The 15013-nt window shown below is 43.1% G+C and overlaps 1 protein-coding gene across 3 annotated transcripts in view; it reads right to left on the minus strand.

Annotated features, from left to right (window-relative positions):
* LOC146868591 (ER degradation-enhancing alpha-mannosidase-like protein 3) overlaps nt 1-15013 on the minus strand; it is a 276166-nt gene that overhangs the window by 184610 nt on the left and 76543 nt on the right. For all 3 annotated transcript variants that reach the window (XM_085611786.1, XM_085611769.1, XM_085611776.1), the window contains exons 3-5: nt 13256-13356; nt 12722-12761; nt 11751-11863 (exon numbers count right to left, since the gene is read on the minus strand). In XM_085611786.1, coding sequence (XP_085467912.1) covers nt 11751-11863; nt 12722-12761; nt 13256-13356 — 254 coding nt within the window. The remainder of the gene's footprint in view (nt 1-11750; nt 11864-12721; nt 12762-13255; nt 13357-15013) is intronic.

Consider the following 15013-nt stretch of genomic DNA (forward strand, 5'->3'; position numbering starts at 1 on the left):
GGCCAAAATAGGGCTCCAGATAGTGCAGGAGATTACACAAAAAGTTGGCCCTGGGGCCAGGAGGTCGATACAATAATATTCCATTAAAAAGGGGGCAATGCCCTTCCTTTATCACAAAAAAGAAAGCCTGAACACCATCCAGAAGATCAGGTACAGGCACTGTGTGACATTGCAAGTGATCCTGATAAAGAATGGCTATCCCCCCTCCCATTCGTCCCTGTCTATCTAATCTGGCCAGGCAGTATCCTTCCGGGACCGCTTCAATCAGATCGGGGCCAGATTAATCTTTAGCCCAGGTTTCAGTAATAAATACTAATGCCGGCTTTCTATCCAAAACCATCTCTCTGAACATTATTTTATTTTTGACCAAAGAGCGACTATTAATCAATATGCCATCAACTCCCACTGTCCTAGGGTTATTAACGGCAGGGGAATTACAAGGGGGGTGGAGGGGGGAGGAGGCAAGGTTGCCCAGTGAACACGTATACTGACAATCGCAAGGTAAAGGGCAAAGAAAGTCGTCAGGTTCAAAGATGTGTGAGCATCTCATATAGCGAGGTTTCAGACGCAGCATCTCCTGATGCGTATATCTCCGTGAGGAAACCTCAGCCCCGTTCAAATCCAGAGTCCAGCCGCCCAGCGCGTCCTCAGCGCGGACGGGCGCAGACGGGCTGGACTCTGGCGTGACTCCGGCGTGACTCCGGCGTGACTCCGGCGTCACTATGGCGTCCCCGATGCGCGTACACGCTGCGCGTCATGGCCAGCCAATAAAGTAGCGTTCTAGCCCGATCACGTGACGGTGCCAGCGAATGGCTGCAGAGTGCTTCCCACCCCAACCCAAGATGGCGTCCCAGACAAACAGAGCGCGGGGACCGGGCCGCCGAAATGGCGGTGAAAGCAGCCAATTTTTAATGTGCAAGGATGCGGTCCAGGAGTAAGAGCACAGGTAGGGGCAACGATAAACTATTTAGCGCAATTGTGAACTGATTAAGAGCAGGGTCAAAGTGAGTCAAATGATAATTAAAATAAACGACAAAACGACAAAACAAGGACAGTTAAAATAACAGCAGCGTCTGCCAGGTAGCGCTATGAGCAGGCAATATTACACCATGTTGATTACCAACCCACACCTTGTGCGTTTATGGTGTCTCAAGCGCAACCAAGACTTGAAGTCGTGCTCAGAATGCCGGGCTATGGCACCAAAGGCTTTGAGGGAGTAGTTCGTAAAGCTGTTTCGCCCCGGCAGTCAATGCTATCTAGGGCGACTCATAGGAGGTCTCGGTCCTGATCGAGGAAGGGAGGGTTGCATGACCGCTCCAGGAGCCCCAAGTATTTTTCATCACACTCAAGGCCCTCGGGACACTCGGAGAAGAAGCACAAGAAGAAGAATAAGTCTTGACAGACTTAGACTTCACCTCGTCCGTTGAGGATTGACGAGACGAGTGAGGAACGTCTACTTTCCAGGCACAGTTCTGTGGTGCTGTAGCCAGGTCCAACTCTGCGACTCCCCCAGTTTCCAGGAGCTGGAGTGACCCCCACTCAAATAACAGTTTTACGAGGCCATGCGCTGAGTATCTGAGCAGGCCGACCTCTTCGGTGCACCTCCAGGCCCCACTGGGTCGAAACAGGCCCCATCAGGTTCCGCTCCGACAGCACCGGCGGGGGTCTCCTAGATCCGATCCCGGCTCCGGATCTATGCTGGTTGTGCCAATACGACCTTCCCCAGTGCCAGTCCCGAAGTCGATGCTCCCGGCGCAGCCACAATCCCCATTCTGATTCCTCACGACCCAAAGTCGGAACAGCATCGATTGACACAGATTCCGGCACCGACCAAGCCCAGGGGCTCTAGGGTCATTGCCTGAACGTTTTGAGGAGGTTACATGCATGGGAGAAGAGTGGAGGGGTCACTGGACTGGTTAGTGCTTTGCTCTCTAGCGCCGTGATGTCCCTTGGGACGAATGCTGCGCTTTATAAATAAATAAATACAAATAAATAAATACAAATATAGAATACCAGCTAGACACTCCTGGTGAGGAATTGGACTGGTATGAGGAGCTTGGAAAGCCAGCCAACTGGACACCTCTCCAGATACTGGTATGCTTTCTCCACCTACTGTGGCTATGAAGGAGGGAGCATCTTATGCTACGGTGGTGAAGAGAGCAGCAGAGGTCCTTTGCCTGGAGCTCCCTCAGTGCAGGTCAAGACTAACCTCTTGACCAAAGTGTTTCAACCTAGGGCTTCCTCATCCGAACCCCTTTTGCCCTTCAATGAAGCACGGACAGATGTCCTTCTAGGCACTTTGTCCAAGCCTAGCACAAGGGCTCCTGTGAACAGGACAATAGCACATCACCCTGCCCTGGTGATCTAAGTTTCCTCAGCCAACATCCTACCCCTCAGAGCTTGGTAATCTAAGCCTCAACATCCCATGGAACCTTCACTTCCGCTCCCCTGTACAGGAAATCCAAGAGGCTGGACACACTTGGGAGGAAGAGGTTTTCTTTCCCCAGCCTAGCATTGTAGTTGGTGAACACCTCATGCCTTTTAGGCCATTTCTTCCATACCTTTTGGGAAAACAGTTGCACAAGTGCTGCCATAGGTCCCGGAGGAGGCCCAGTCTGTGCTCTGCCAAGCAGTGAGAGATGAGAGGAATGTAGCAAAGTTCACCATTAGGTTTCGTCAATGGAGGCATTGCGGCATCACGCCTTCAGGGATGTCCAGGCCAACCTTATGGACATGCCCTTCGATGGGGGTCGTCTCTTCAGAGAAGGCAAACTCAGCGCAGGAGCGTTTGAAGGACTCGTGGGCTACAGCCAGGTCCTTGGGCCTCTCAGTGGCACCTCGTACAATCTGCCTTTCGCCCGTTTTGTGGCAATGGGGTTTTCAATAGTGTCAGCCATACTGCAGCCACCGTCCTGCACAGGCTTCCCAAGTTGTGTGAGGATGTGGATGCGGTGCATTCTGACCTCGTGGGAATGGTAGCAAGAAGTAATCCGCCACCAACCCAATGGCAGCTGCAAGCTCTAAGTTCTCCTAGTTTGGTTCTGGAAAACCATGGCTGTCCAGTTGGAGGGAGAACCCAACATCATCTCCTTCACTGGGATTTCATAACCTAGGACAAATGGGTCTTGCAGATCATTCGGAGGGGTTACTCCCTCCCTTTTCAATCTTTCCCAGTTTTTTCTGGGGGCCAGGCGGCCCTCAAACAAAACCGTATGCGCCTGCGGTTGGCAAAAATGTGTTAAATATTGTACAGAAAAGTCTATCATCCCTCTTTCTGATATTTTTCTCTTTATTCTTACCCTTGCCCAGCAGGGCTCTGCTCTGGGCAGTCTCAAGGGTTATCTTCATGCTCGGTCTTCTTTTCTGTGGCTGCCTGACCAGCCTTCTTTATTCAAGTCTACTAATGTAAATAGGTTTCCGTAAGGGCTTGTGCATATGATTTTCTCTACGCTCTTCATTATGCCTCTGTGGGATCTGACCCAGGTTCTCACTAATATCACATGTGCTCCCTTTGAGCCGCTACATAATTGTCCCCTTAGATTGCTTACCATCAAGACAGAATTTCTAGCAGCGATATCATCTCCCCAGAGGGTGAGGGGGCACTAGGCTTTATCATCCGAGCCTCCCTAGTTTATGATATTTCCGGATAAGTTGGTGATTCGCACCTGGCCGTCTTTCCTCCCTAAAGTGGTGACCCCATTCCATTTGGGTCAATCAGTCACACTGCTCACATTTATGCTCCTCCACATCCCTCTAAGGAAGAGGAGCAACTCCATTGTCTGGACCCAAAAAGAGCATTGTTTTTATACCTTGACCCCACAAAAGAGCTCCGGGTGGACTAACAACTCTTTGTGGGCTATGTGGGAACTAAAAAAAGGTCAGGCAGTACAGAAGCGGTCCATTTCACGCTGGGTCATTCTCTGTATAAAGATCTGCGATGACCTGGCTAAAAAGCAGCTTCCTAAGGGCTTAAGGGCATATTCCACCAGAGGGAAAGCTTTTATCACAGGATTAGCTTGTGGGGTATCAGTCCTGGACACCGGTCAGGCAGCGTGGGCTTTCCTGCACATATTTGCTAAATCACTACTGCCTTGACAGTCCGGGCCGCAGGAGGGTCATTTCGCCGGTTCGGGCCTGCAGGACATTAATCTAGTAATGTATCCACAGCCCACCGCCAGGATGGTATGGCTTGGGTATGTATTCAAAGGTAAGGAATATGGAGCCAGAAGTCGCTATCAGATGAACAAGTGACTTACCTTCGGTAATGCATGATCTGGTAGAGACAATATCTAGCTGCAGTTTCCTTACAGACTCACCCATGCCTCCCCGCTCTGTAGACACATTTTTAGAGCTAGGTTGATCCCCTTTCCAGGGCTCTAGTCTGGACACACCATGGTCAGTCTAATTCATAGATCTGCGCTCCTACTGGGGAAAGTTGTGAAAAGAAAGAAAAAGACATCTGCGTGCCTGGGTGGCACCTATTTAGTTGACCGTGATGTCATATCCGGCGTCAAAGACACCACGCAGACCCGAATGGAGCCACCTGAAAGCATGCAAGGGTACCCTCACATAAACGTTTCTGGATCCAGTCTCCTGCCTGGGAAATTCAAAGGTAAGGAATCTGCAGCTGAATACGGTCTCTACCAGATAATGCATTACTGAAGGTAAGTAACTTGTTCTTTTGTGTAAAATACTTCCCTGGTTTTTAAGATATATGTGGCCAATTGTTCATGACTGTGGCCTACAGAAAGGCTACTGACAGCGGAGGAAGATGTACCCATTTTGTGAATCAGAGAAAAAAAGTTTTGAATGAGGAGGGCGATCAAGATGCAGTAAACCACCAAGTCATGGATTATGCCACTAAAGGATGGTCAAGCAGAGCTGGATTGACTGAGACATTAACTGACTATTGGAATTTGAGAGGGAAGCGGAGTGTATCCAATGAATGTTTGAGTAGTGGTTATAGTGTCATACCTCCAATTTGATTGAGCGGAAATATCAACAATTCGCCAAACAAAGGGAACTGAGGAAGAAACCTCACTAATGCTAGAATGGGAGAACATTATTGGTGGCCCAAAATAGACAGTTTCAGGAAGTGGCGAGAGACTATATTTTGTATCCAGAGACTGACGCCTCAAGAGTAGTAAGACCAGCTCCAGATATCCCTGTATAAGCTACGTCTTGATATAATGGGCCTTTTTGAATTGTTGTAGCCTGCGGAGAGATATGTCCTGGTGGTAGTGGCCTACACTTCCAAGCAGGTCAGTGCGAGTTGTGGCACTCTGATGGTAGTAATGGAGTTCATGAAAGATGTTTTCGCTCTGAAAGGAACACTAACACCATCATTACAGGAAATGGTGTTCCATTCGACTCATATGAAATGCAGGATTTGGGGAAAACGTGAATATCTATTATAGAATGGCACTGCATGCACCTCAAGCGATTGGTTTAGTTGAGCGCATGAACAGGATTGTAAAATAAAGTGGGCAATCAGCGATTGATCAGACTATTTCCTTCAAGGAGGTGTTACATAAATCACTGTGGGTGCATCGCAACACACCCACAAGCATCACTAATGTGTTGTAATTTGCATACTTGAAGGGACTTGTGCTGGTTTACAAAGTAGGTCCCATGTGGCTGATGTGTGGTTTGAGGAAGAGTGGAAGAGATCGCTGGATAGTTTCCATTCTGAGAAACAGAGGAAATACCAAATAAAATTAAAGAAATGTTATGATGAGACAAATTGAGTAAAGAAGAGAGAGTGAAAGAAGAGAGCGTGGACAGTAGGAGAAGAGGTCTACGTCAAGAGATCTGACTTTGTAAAGAAAGGAAGTTGAGATTCTTTGGCTCCGTTAAGACTGTGGAAGTGAAGTATAATGATGATTGTCCACGAGTTGGGAGATGTATGGAGCATGTCAAGACTGGCGAAGAGTAACAAGCAAATACAGCCATACCCAAGTTTAGAACAAGAGTTCATAAGGCCAAGGAGTACCAGCTGCCCGGAATCTGATATTGTGATTTCCAGAGATAGGTCATCTGTTGTGCACATCATTATGCCCAGTTATAGATTAAAGACAAGGCCAGTCTGGCTGGAGGTGCACGAAATAGAATCATTTTCATCCCAAGACATTGTCTTCCCTTGTTAAATTATTTTTAAGTTTTGTAATTAAACTTACTGCATGTTCCTCATTGTTGTATGCATGTATTCAAATTGTATGTTTTCATTCTGACGATTGTCAAGCCATCATGCTTAGTAGAGTGTAGAGGGTGGATTATGAGTGGTCTTCTATTCTTTGAATGGGAACTCCATATTGTCACTGACACTGCTGGTGGCCAGTAGTCAACATCTGGTACTGTCTGCATCCAGATGGTGTCTTCCGCTCTTTCTCAAACCTCTAGATGCCTTACACCTATGCTGGCTGGAGTGTTTCCGCAACGAAGCAACAACTTAACACAAAGCTCCAGTGCTAACAATTTGTTTGAAAGAAGCTAAATTAAATGTGTTAAGTAAAACACAAACGCAGGCTCAGAAAACTAGTTATGTAAAATATAGGCACTGTTATTTAGAGAACAAAAGAAAGACATACTAACCTTCTTAAGTCTAACTGCAGAACTTGCCATCAAGTCAAACCATAGTGTTCTCTGAGTGGAAATTCATGTAGAGAACTGACTGAGCACTACTCCCTAACAGCAATCCTTTGAAATGTTTCATGAAGTCAAAGGTGATCTTGCCTTATCTATTCTCTGGATCAAACAATAGAGTTTATCACAACTACTTCAAACATATTTCTTTCTGGACCCTTGTGCAATGACCAACAGTACTACTCAGTGCAAATTCTTAAATCTTCTTGGGCATCAATAGGGCTGCTTCTGCTATAATTCCGGGATCTCTCTTAGTATACTAGATTTGAAAATATTTGCATTACAGTTTCTTTTTAAGTTGGCTGTTAGTATGTGATTCTTTTGCAATTTAGAGAAAACATGTTTTTATTTCTGGCCTGGACAAAAAAAACATATACTTAGCCTTATCAATTGTGTGACTCAACAAAGCATGTCTAGGCCTCTCCCCAGTTGGTGGCTTTGCACATCCCACTTTATGGATCTTTGCATGGTATATTTTGGCAATTGTCTAGAATTCTTTCAAAATAAATGTATTACCTACAAGTCATCTCAGAGACCGTGTTACAGCAGCACCTAAGCAACGATTCCCTGTCTTTTGTTCACCAATTCTTTTTCTATGGAACAATATACCTGATCTCTTAAGGGTTTCAAAGACATAATGGAATAGAGAAACCATAAATGACTACAAAAGTCCAGGTCAAATAATACATATGGGGAAAAACATTCTATAATTATATCAGAAATGTTGTGGCAATTAACATGAAAATAAATGTAATATTACACATTTGAAGAAGGCCACAGCATTGCAGGAGGAGCTTGTACAGGACTACCTATATGTTAGAAATGTCTTGCCATGGCTTCCTGCCCCCCTTATGATGGCAGAAGAAAGAATAGTTACTTACATGTAATCCTAGTTCTTGTTCAAGGGACTATTCATTGAAGTCATTAACATTTAACTGTATCACTGAAGAGTGGGATCCTGGAGCACTTATTAAAATAGGTCATTATCTTCTCTCTTTTTTTTTTGATAGAAAAGTCAAATTTTCTTATTTGAATACAATTGAGTAGCCCATTAAAGTTGTCGGTTGGCCTATCCAGTTAATTTTCTTTAAAGGAAAATAGCCTGGTTAAAAATAACAAATAAAGATGTAACAAAAAAACTTTTCACTTTTCATAAACCTTTTTTAAGGTAATGATGGGAGAAGTTAGGGAAATGAAGCCCTAATGCTGGAAAACTGACACTGCAACTTCAAGCACTCCCTGTCATCCGTCCAATCATGTAAGGTCAGTGGCAGTAACTGCAGTTCTTTTTTCCGGCTTCTGAAGACATGATCTTGGAGCTCATTTTTTTTGTCTTTTATTCCATTTTCAAACCTACTTTTTTGAAATTAACAACATTTTGCTCCATGTCTCTAAGGTATAGTCACAGGAGGCCATCTGCAGGTGGAGTACAGAGTAAAGAGGGGTTAAGAGGCTAGGCAAATGGGGGCAACAGAAGGGAAGGATTCACCAGGCCATTAAAAGGGAGGGTAAAGTATAGAGGAAAAGGAAGAGAAAGGATATAGGGGCATATGTATCCAAATCCGTTATTGCGATTCTCAAATAGCGATTTTTTGAGAATCGCTATTTGAGAATCGCAAAACGGGATGCATTTAAAAATTCGCAAATATTTTGCGATTTCTTGTTATTCCTTAATTGCGATTAGCAAATTGCGAAATCGCAATTAAGGAATACCTTCCCATTCATTCCTATGGGCCAGGAGGCCCATAGGAATGAATGGGAAGTCATTCTCAATTTGCGATTCGCAATTAGAGAATCGCAAATTAAGAATAATTTCAAGGGTGCACGGGTGTCATAAGGACACCCTGATGCACCCCTGAAATGAGCATGTGTGCGCATATGGCGCACATACATGCCCAAAGGGCATGTATGTGCGCCACATGCCACTTTAAAAATGCCAAAAAGTGAATTTTTCAAAGAAATCGCAAATTACCACCAACTTGAAGTTGGTGCTAATTTGCGATTTCTTAAGGAGAAATAGCACAACTTGGGTGCTTGTTATATAGCATTTAAGGAATCGCAATTTGCGATTCCATAAATGCTTACGCAAAATTAAGGAATCGCAAAATTAGTGATTCCTTAATAATACGATGCGAAAATGGTTCATACATCGCGTTTTGCGATTTTGTATTTGCAAACGCTGTTTTTTTGCGAATCGCAGCGTTTGCGAATACAAAATCGTTTGATACATATGCCCCATACTCACATGAAGACAGAGCTTGGCTTCCCAAGGATGAAGAATATTAAAAAATAATAAAAATTAAACAAAACAAAAAAACTAAAACAAAAAAAGCATGGGGGCCAGAAACGTGATTTGCCCCACCATCCGAATTTGAAGGCCAGGACAGCCCCCAATTGGGGGAAAAAACAACATCATTTACATGGGAGGGCGTAAAGACAATAATATGAGATATGCTTTTCTACACATTCGTGTAAATTACATGAAGGCACAGTTTAAATATGACTTTCATACCTCAACATTTTTTACTTTGTGGTCCTGTTTTTAGCATGTGTGATACACCAGTACCAGGAGTTATGAGGTATATTGCAGTTTATTACTTACGATCAGTAAACCTTAAAAACCATTGGCAAGATCGAAACACCCAACATATAGACAGACGCACTGGTTATAGAGGATAAACCAGGACAATGGTTCAATAAGATAACTTTGGAGTTTGACAGACTTTAAAGCTCAAATTAATATGTTTGCTGTCTTGTATCACTTGCTTAAGGAAATTGTTCTCCAATTTCTAAAATAACTTTACCCTATTTAACTTTTTAAGGCAACTCATATGTGTTGTTTTAAATAACCATTACTGCTTCTAGTGCATTTCCTTCCAACTTTAAATGGCTGCTTAACAAAAGTTATGACACATTTCAGTCACTCACAGTCTACACAGTGAGAAAAGGAGTGAGTTGTGCTCCCTTCTGTAGGCTATTCTGCAAATACATTCCAACAGAATCTTGTTGTCAAAAGGGTGAACAGGCCCTGCAGTCCTCTTTACAATTCATGCAGCGACTATTCCTCAGGCCCCTCCAACCTTATGCAGTAATGCCCAGAGTCTCCTGAGACTGTCATCAATGTCTACACCTTGGAAAGAGATGCCTCTTGGAGTTCTTCAAACTATGAGCACGAAGGTCCTCAATTCTCTTTGCACCTCAAACTCAGACTTTATCAGAATTTTCCTCAAGCCCCTTCACACATCTGCAGCAGTCTCCCACAGAGGCCTCTGGATCATCGTGTTTTGTCATTCTTCATTTCTCTTTGTATTCCAGCTTCAATAGCCTACATGCCTAAGTGAACTGCAGACAGAAACATCCGGAAAACCACTTCACATCTTTACTAGCAATACCATCTAACGTTGAAATTTCAGTTAGTGACGTCTCTAATGGCCTTTCAGTGGCGCCAGAAATATTTAATATTGCTGACACCAATGCAGCTAAGGAGATGGGATTCATCAGAATGCAGGAGTGACCATGCACAATTTCACCTTGATAAATTAAACTTCTTTTTGTGTGGGTCGCAGCCCTATCTTCCAACCTAATAAGCAAAATTTCAGTTGTTGCTGCATCTTCAACAGGTTCAGTTGAAAAGCAGATCATGAAGTCTATACTCCTTTGACACCAAGTTCCCTCCTCTCCCATGAAAGACACAACCACTTCTCACCTTCTCCCCAATTTGAATGCCCCTACTCCTTAACCCTGAATTCCAATTAATTTACCTTACTCATAAAAACTTCTAATCCCACCACCCTAATGGTCAACACTTCCAGCTCCTCCATCCTATCCATAATGTATTCTCTTTCCTCCACCTTAAACATGAACACTTCAAGGCCAAGCCCCTGACATTTCTAGCTTTTCTGTTCTGCGCAAGAATGCTTTCAGTTCATCTGTACTGATCACAATTCAGATTACATTGCTATAACCAACAATGCAACTACAAGTAATGCAAGTGGAATGTCGTGCTTGGTTGGGTCAGTGTCATATACATACCCATTTAAAACAAAGTCAGATGTTTCATGTAGATCAGTAAACCTTACAGTTGAATGCACCATGGAAGAGCTGTGTGAATTCGATGTGGACACTGGTAACATCTCCACAAGAAACACTATAAATTTTTAAAACTAAGGCAGGAGTTACTTTATAAACAGAGGTGCGCTAAAAAAAAAATAAAAAAAAAAAAAATTCACAATGGATCAGGGTACATTTTCTAAATGAAATCCATTCTTCTCTTCAAAGGCAATTTTGTGTGTGGGGGGCGGGTGTAGGTGGTTTACATTTTAAAGTACTATCTTTCTTTCATAAATTCTATTCTTAGCATCAAATTACAAATGTGACTGGTTCGTACTGACAAAAGTCTTTACCCGAAAAGTCTTTTATTAACAAGTCAAAATAGACATTCTGTAATGGATGACAGAACATTAATCCAATGTTGAAATTTCAGAAAGATAGGAGTAAAATTTGTTTTTAGGAGCAAAGAGAAATTATCAATAACCATAGATCGGAAGAAATTTGGCCACTCATTGATAAATACATGTGAGGTCATGTGTTGTGTCATTTTACAAAGGCATGTTTTGCTTGCTCTCCCTCACCCCAAATGAAGTAAGTACCCATAAGTCTGCCATGTATCTGTGGCTTGATGGACCTGCTGTCAATGTTTTATTCTCACAAAAAGATTCCTGGCATGGAGGTGGGAGAGGCCTCGTGGGAAAATGCCTAAAGAAGACTTGGACATCTTTAAATTTGGTGAACGACTAAAGATAAAAGCCCTATGAATTTTTTTTTTTTTTTTACAGATTAAGCATGGCAGTCATAATAAAACACACAAAATTAAAATATCTAATGGAAGAACCTGGTGTGCTTAGTTTTTAATTATTCATTATGACAATTGTTGCTAAACACATGGCACAGTGATCAATTATACTTTAACTTCAGACTTTGATCATTTCCTAGATTCAATCACCGTGTTCATTAATACCCCAAAATATGGCCAGATCAGGCTTATGGTTAACTCAGACACTTATCATAATTCAAGTAAAAAAGGAAGCTTTTCCCAGCTCATTGCTTACCCAAGAACACGGATGTTAGTCTCAAATACAGAGACTACAATGTCATTGTCGAGCCGCACATCTAGCACCACCTTATGTACGGCTTCTTCAAACTCATCCAATTTATTGAGCACCTACAAAACAAGACAGAAGCAAAGGAAGTTAAAGATACATCAGGAACGAAACTAAGGAGGCTGATTATCAGAGACAAATAAGTGAGCTGGAGTAGAAATTAGACCCAGGCCACGGGGCCTGGTATAACTAGATCACAGCAAAAGAATCAAGAATAGACTTCAAACACAATCAGAACAGAGAGCACTGATGGAAATCAAAACAGGTGTACGGAATCAAGGATAAACAAGACACATGACTGATACGATCAGAAAAGCAACTGCAAGAGAACCTGCATCTGCATCTAAAGGTATTTCGAGACAAACATGGATGCAACAGTGAACTGAATGGAGCAGAAGACAGGCTGGGGATGGTACCAGCACAGGGACCACCATCAAAGGGACCAAAAAAGCGTACAGGGTGATTCAGAGCAGACGAGGACATAGCCCGGTGTGTTGTACACCAAGATACTCAGTGTTGAGGGTATATATGATTCCAACAATAGAATGATTGGGTGAACATATCATCCAAGAGCATCACAAAATAAAAAAGAGCAGATCTGAAAAATAAAACACTGACATATTGAAAAACATCATGGGAAGCAAGAGGCCTTTAACTTGGACAAAAGTAGGGTAGCAAGAGAAACAGAAATTAACCAGCAACAGTTAATGATGTCAACAAAAAAAACAGTAACACCATGCACCAAGACTCTAAAAGAAACACTAAACAGAACTTCATTATGGTTGTGAGTTGGTGCGGTGGAGGCACAAGAGAGGAATATTGGATAGAATGGGGATGCTACTCAAGAAGACAAATTCAGAAGCAAAACAGAAGTTCACAGACAAAACTAGTGTAGAGTTGTGAAATGAATGGCAACTTACCACCAAGGTATCCAAGGTGTCTATAAGGGTAAGTGAAAACCTAAAAACAAAAAACACAAAGAACACAATTAACTGTGATGTTTCCTATGTTCATGATGCTGAACTGATTGCCAGGGGCTTCTCATCACTGAGTCACACTAGCAGCAAGTGCCTTTTTCTTTCAGACCTCACTTCAAACCGGAGTAGCTCTACCTCTTAAGAAGAGGAGTCCAGTACAGATCTGCCAACGCTCCTCAAAGCCCATCTGCAGCAACTAGCTATTGCAGATGTGGAAGCATAAATGGCCATGCCAAAGTACTTGAATCTTAACTGGAACATTCATCCATTCCAGAAGTAATAGTGTACATAGCTCTGCCAGTACCCATTATTTGCAAGCATACTGCAGAGTACAACACTAACAAAAAATTCATCTTTTACCTCTCTGCAGTCAGAGCTGGAAGAATGCCTCTTCTTTGCTGTACTGTACTGTGAATGGGAGAGGTATAGAAAGGTAATTGTTGAGAAGGTACTCGTATGGCTATCTGAAATACTTACTGGCCGAGGACATCATCGATGTCTCCGCGACTTGGCTCTAGGCCTCGCACTCGTCCTCGGCAGCTCAATGGCATGAGCTCATCGGCAGGATACGCATATTTCTGCCAAAATATATAAATGAGCAAACAATTTCAATATTAGGATGTAGAAAAGTAGCATTATCAAAAAGAGTTTAGAGTTTTGTGCAGCATATATAAACATTTATCATAGGGATAAAAAAAACTCATTATCAATCGAGGAAAGTTACAATGAGCAAATCACAGTTTATGCACTTTCAGTAAATGAAACCAGATTTAGGACAAATTAAACTTAATTTTTGCCTTTCACCCTCTCTACCCACGGACTGTTGTACTTAAACAAGCAATCAGGATAATGACGTTTCTTCAGAGATGTTAAATCAGACACAAGGGCTACATTTCACAAGACACACTTCAAATATGAGTATTTTACCTGTGAGTAAAGGAGATCGCTGAGCCTTTTTTCCTTTTACAGGACAAAAGCCAAAATGCTAGAAACTGTTCTATGATTTAGAGTTTGTTCTTATTACTGCATATATGTTCAAACATAGCTAGTACGGCATTAGCCCTGAATGGGACTATCAGTACTATGACACTGCAGTACAATAATATCTATACCACTGCCTTGCCACCGTGCTCAGCTATGGTGTTGGTAGAAGGTGGACAGACAGACAAGAGTGCCACATCAATCAAAACTCATTTAATAGGTCCACAATATCGACCAGGGAGAAACAGCCCAATATCACCAAAGCCACAAGGACACTTGAGGGATTAAAAAAACGTGCCTTCTATTTGCGGTGCAGAGCACTGTCCTAGAAGTAAGAAACTCAAAGAACTCTGGTCTGGTTTTATTTTTCCAAGTTGGCTTAGCTTGACATACTTCAACTTCGAAGGCCAATAAAAGCAAGTTCTGGTTGATCTCTGCAATGGTAAAGGTTGGCTGGAAGGGATTCAAATGCCAAGGACTCAGGAAGGCCAGCATTAGACACTGCAACCTGTAGTAGAGGGGGAGGAGGCGGTTGATTTTTCTCCAATGTTCCTACAGGCCTCCAAGGTCACAGTTCTTGAAAAACAAGTTGGTGCAGAGGCTCTGCTCTCCCTTGGCAAGAGTTGCATAGAACAGGTAATGAAAGCTGTTGCCTATGGTTTTCGATCACAGGCCTCAGACTAGAGATGAGAGCAGAGGTACTGAAAGAGTGAGTGGAAATGGACCAGGCAGGGGAAATAAAAATGAAGGTTTGTTTTTGAATGCTCACAGGTCAAAGTAGAGCTGGGCTAAGGTTAAACAATACGAGAAGCACCAAATCCTTGCCATGGTGCTGTGCTTGCCACACAAATGAAAGCCAGGTAGGTCTCCTTTCACCACACTGTCTCTCTTTTTTAAATCTGAAAAGTCATTCCTTACCAATAATGAAAGCTGAAGGTATCTGGGAGGAAATTCTAGAAAGGCAGGAACATGCCTGGTCATGTGAACTAGAAAGAGCAAGGGTCTCTGATCTACAAAAAAGTATGGGGCTCGCATATAAAAAGGAGGTTAAAAGCATAACATGGGGCATCCTGATTCATTCTTGTGGTGTTAGGACTGCAACTTACTTGATGAGGAGGGGCAAAGATGGCGGACACTGCTGTGTCCGAGTGAGATGGTCTCTAGCGCTCTCCAAGACTCCCCCCCCCCCCCTGTTTGCTCAGGGTGTCTTGCTGGTTTCCGGATGTTCGTGAGGAAGCTAACGCAGTTCGTGAG

Source organism: Triturus cristatus, chromosome 1_2, assembly GCF_964204655.1.
Source record: "Triturus cristatus chromosome 1_2, aTriCri1.1, whole genome shotgun sequence".
NCBI classification, from domain to species: domain Eukaryota; kingdom Metazoa; phylum Chordata; class Amphibia; order Caudata; family Salamandridae; genus Triturus; species Triturus cristatus.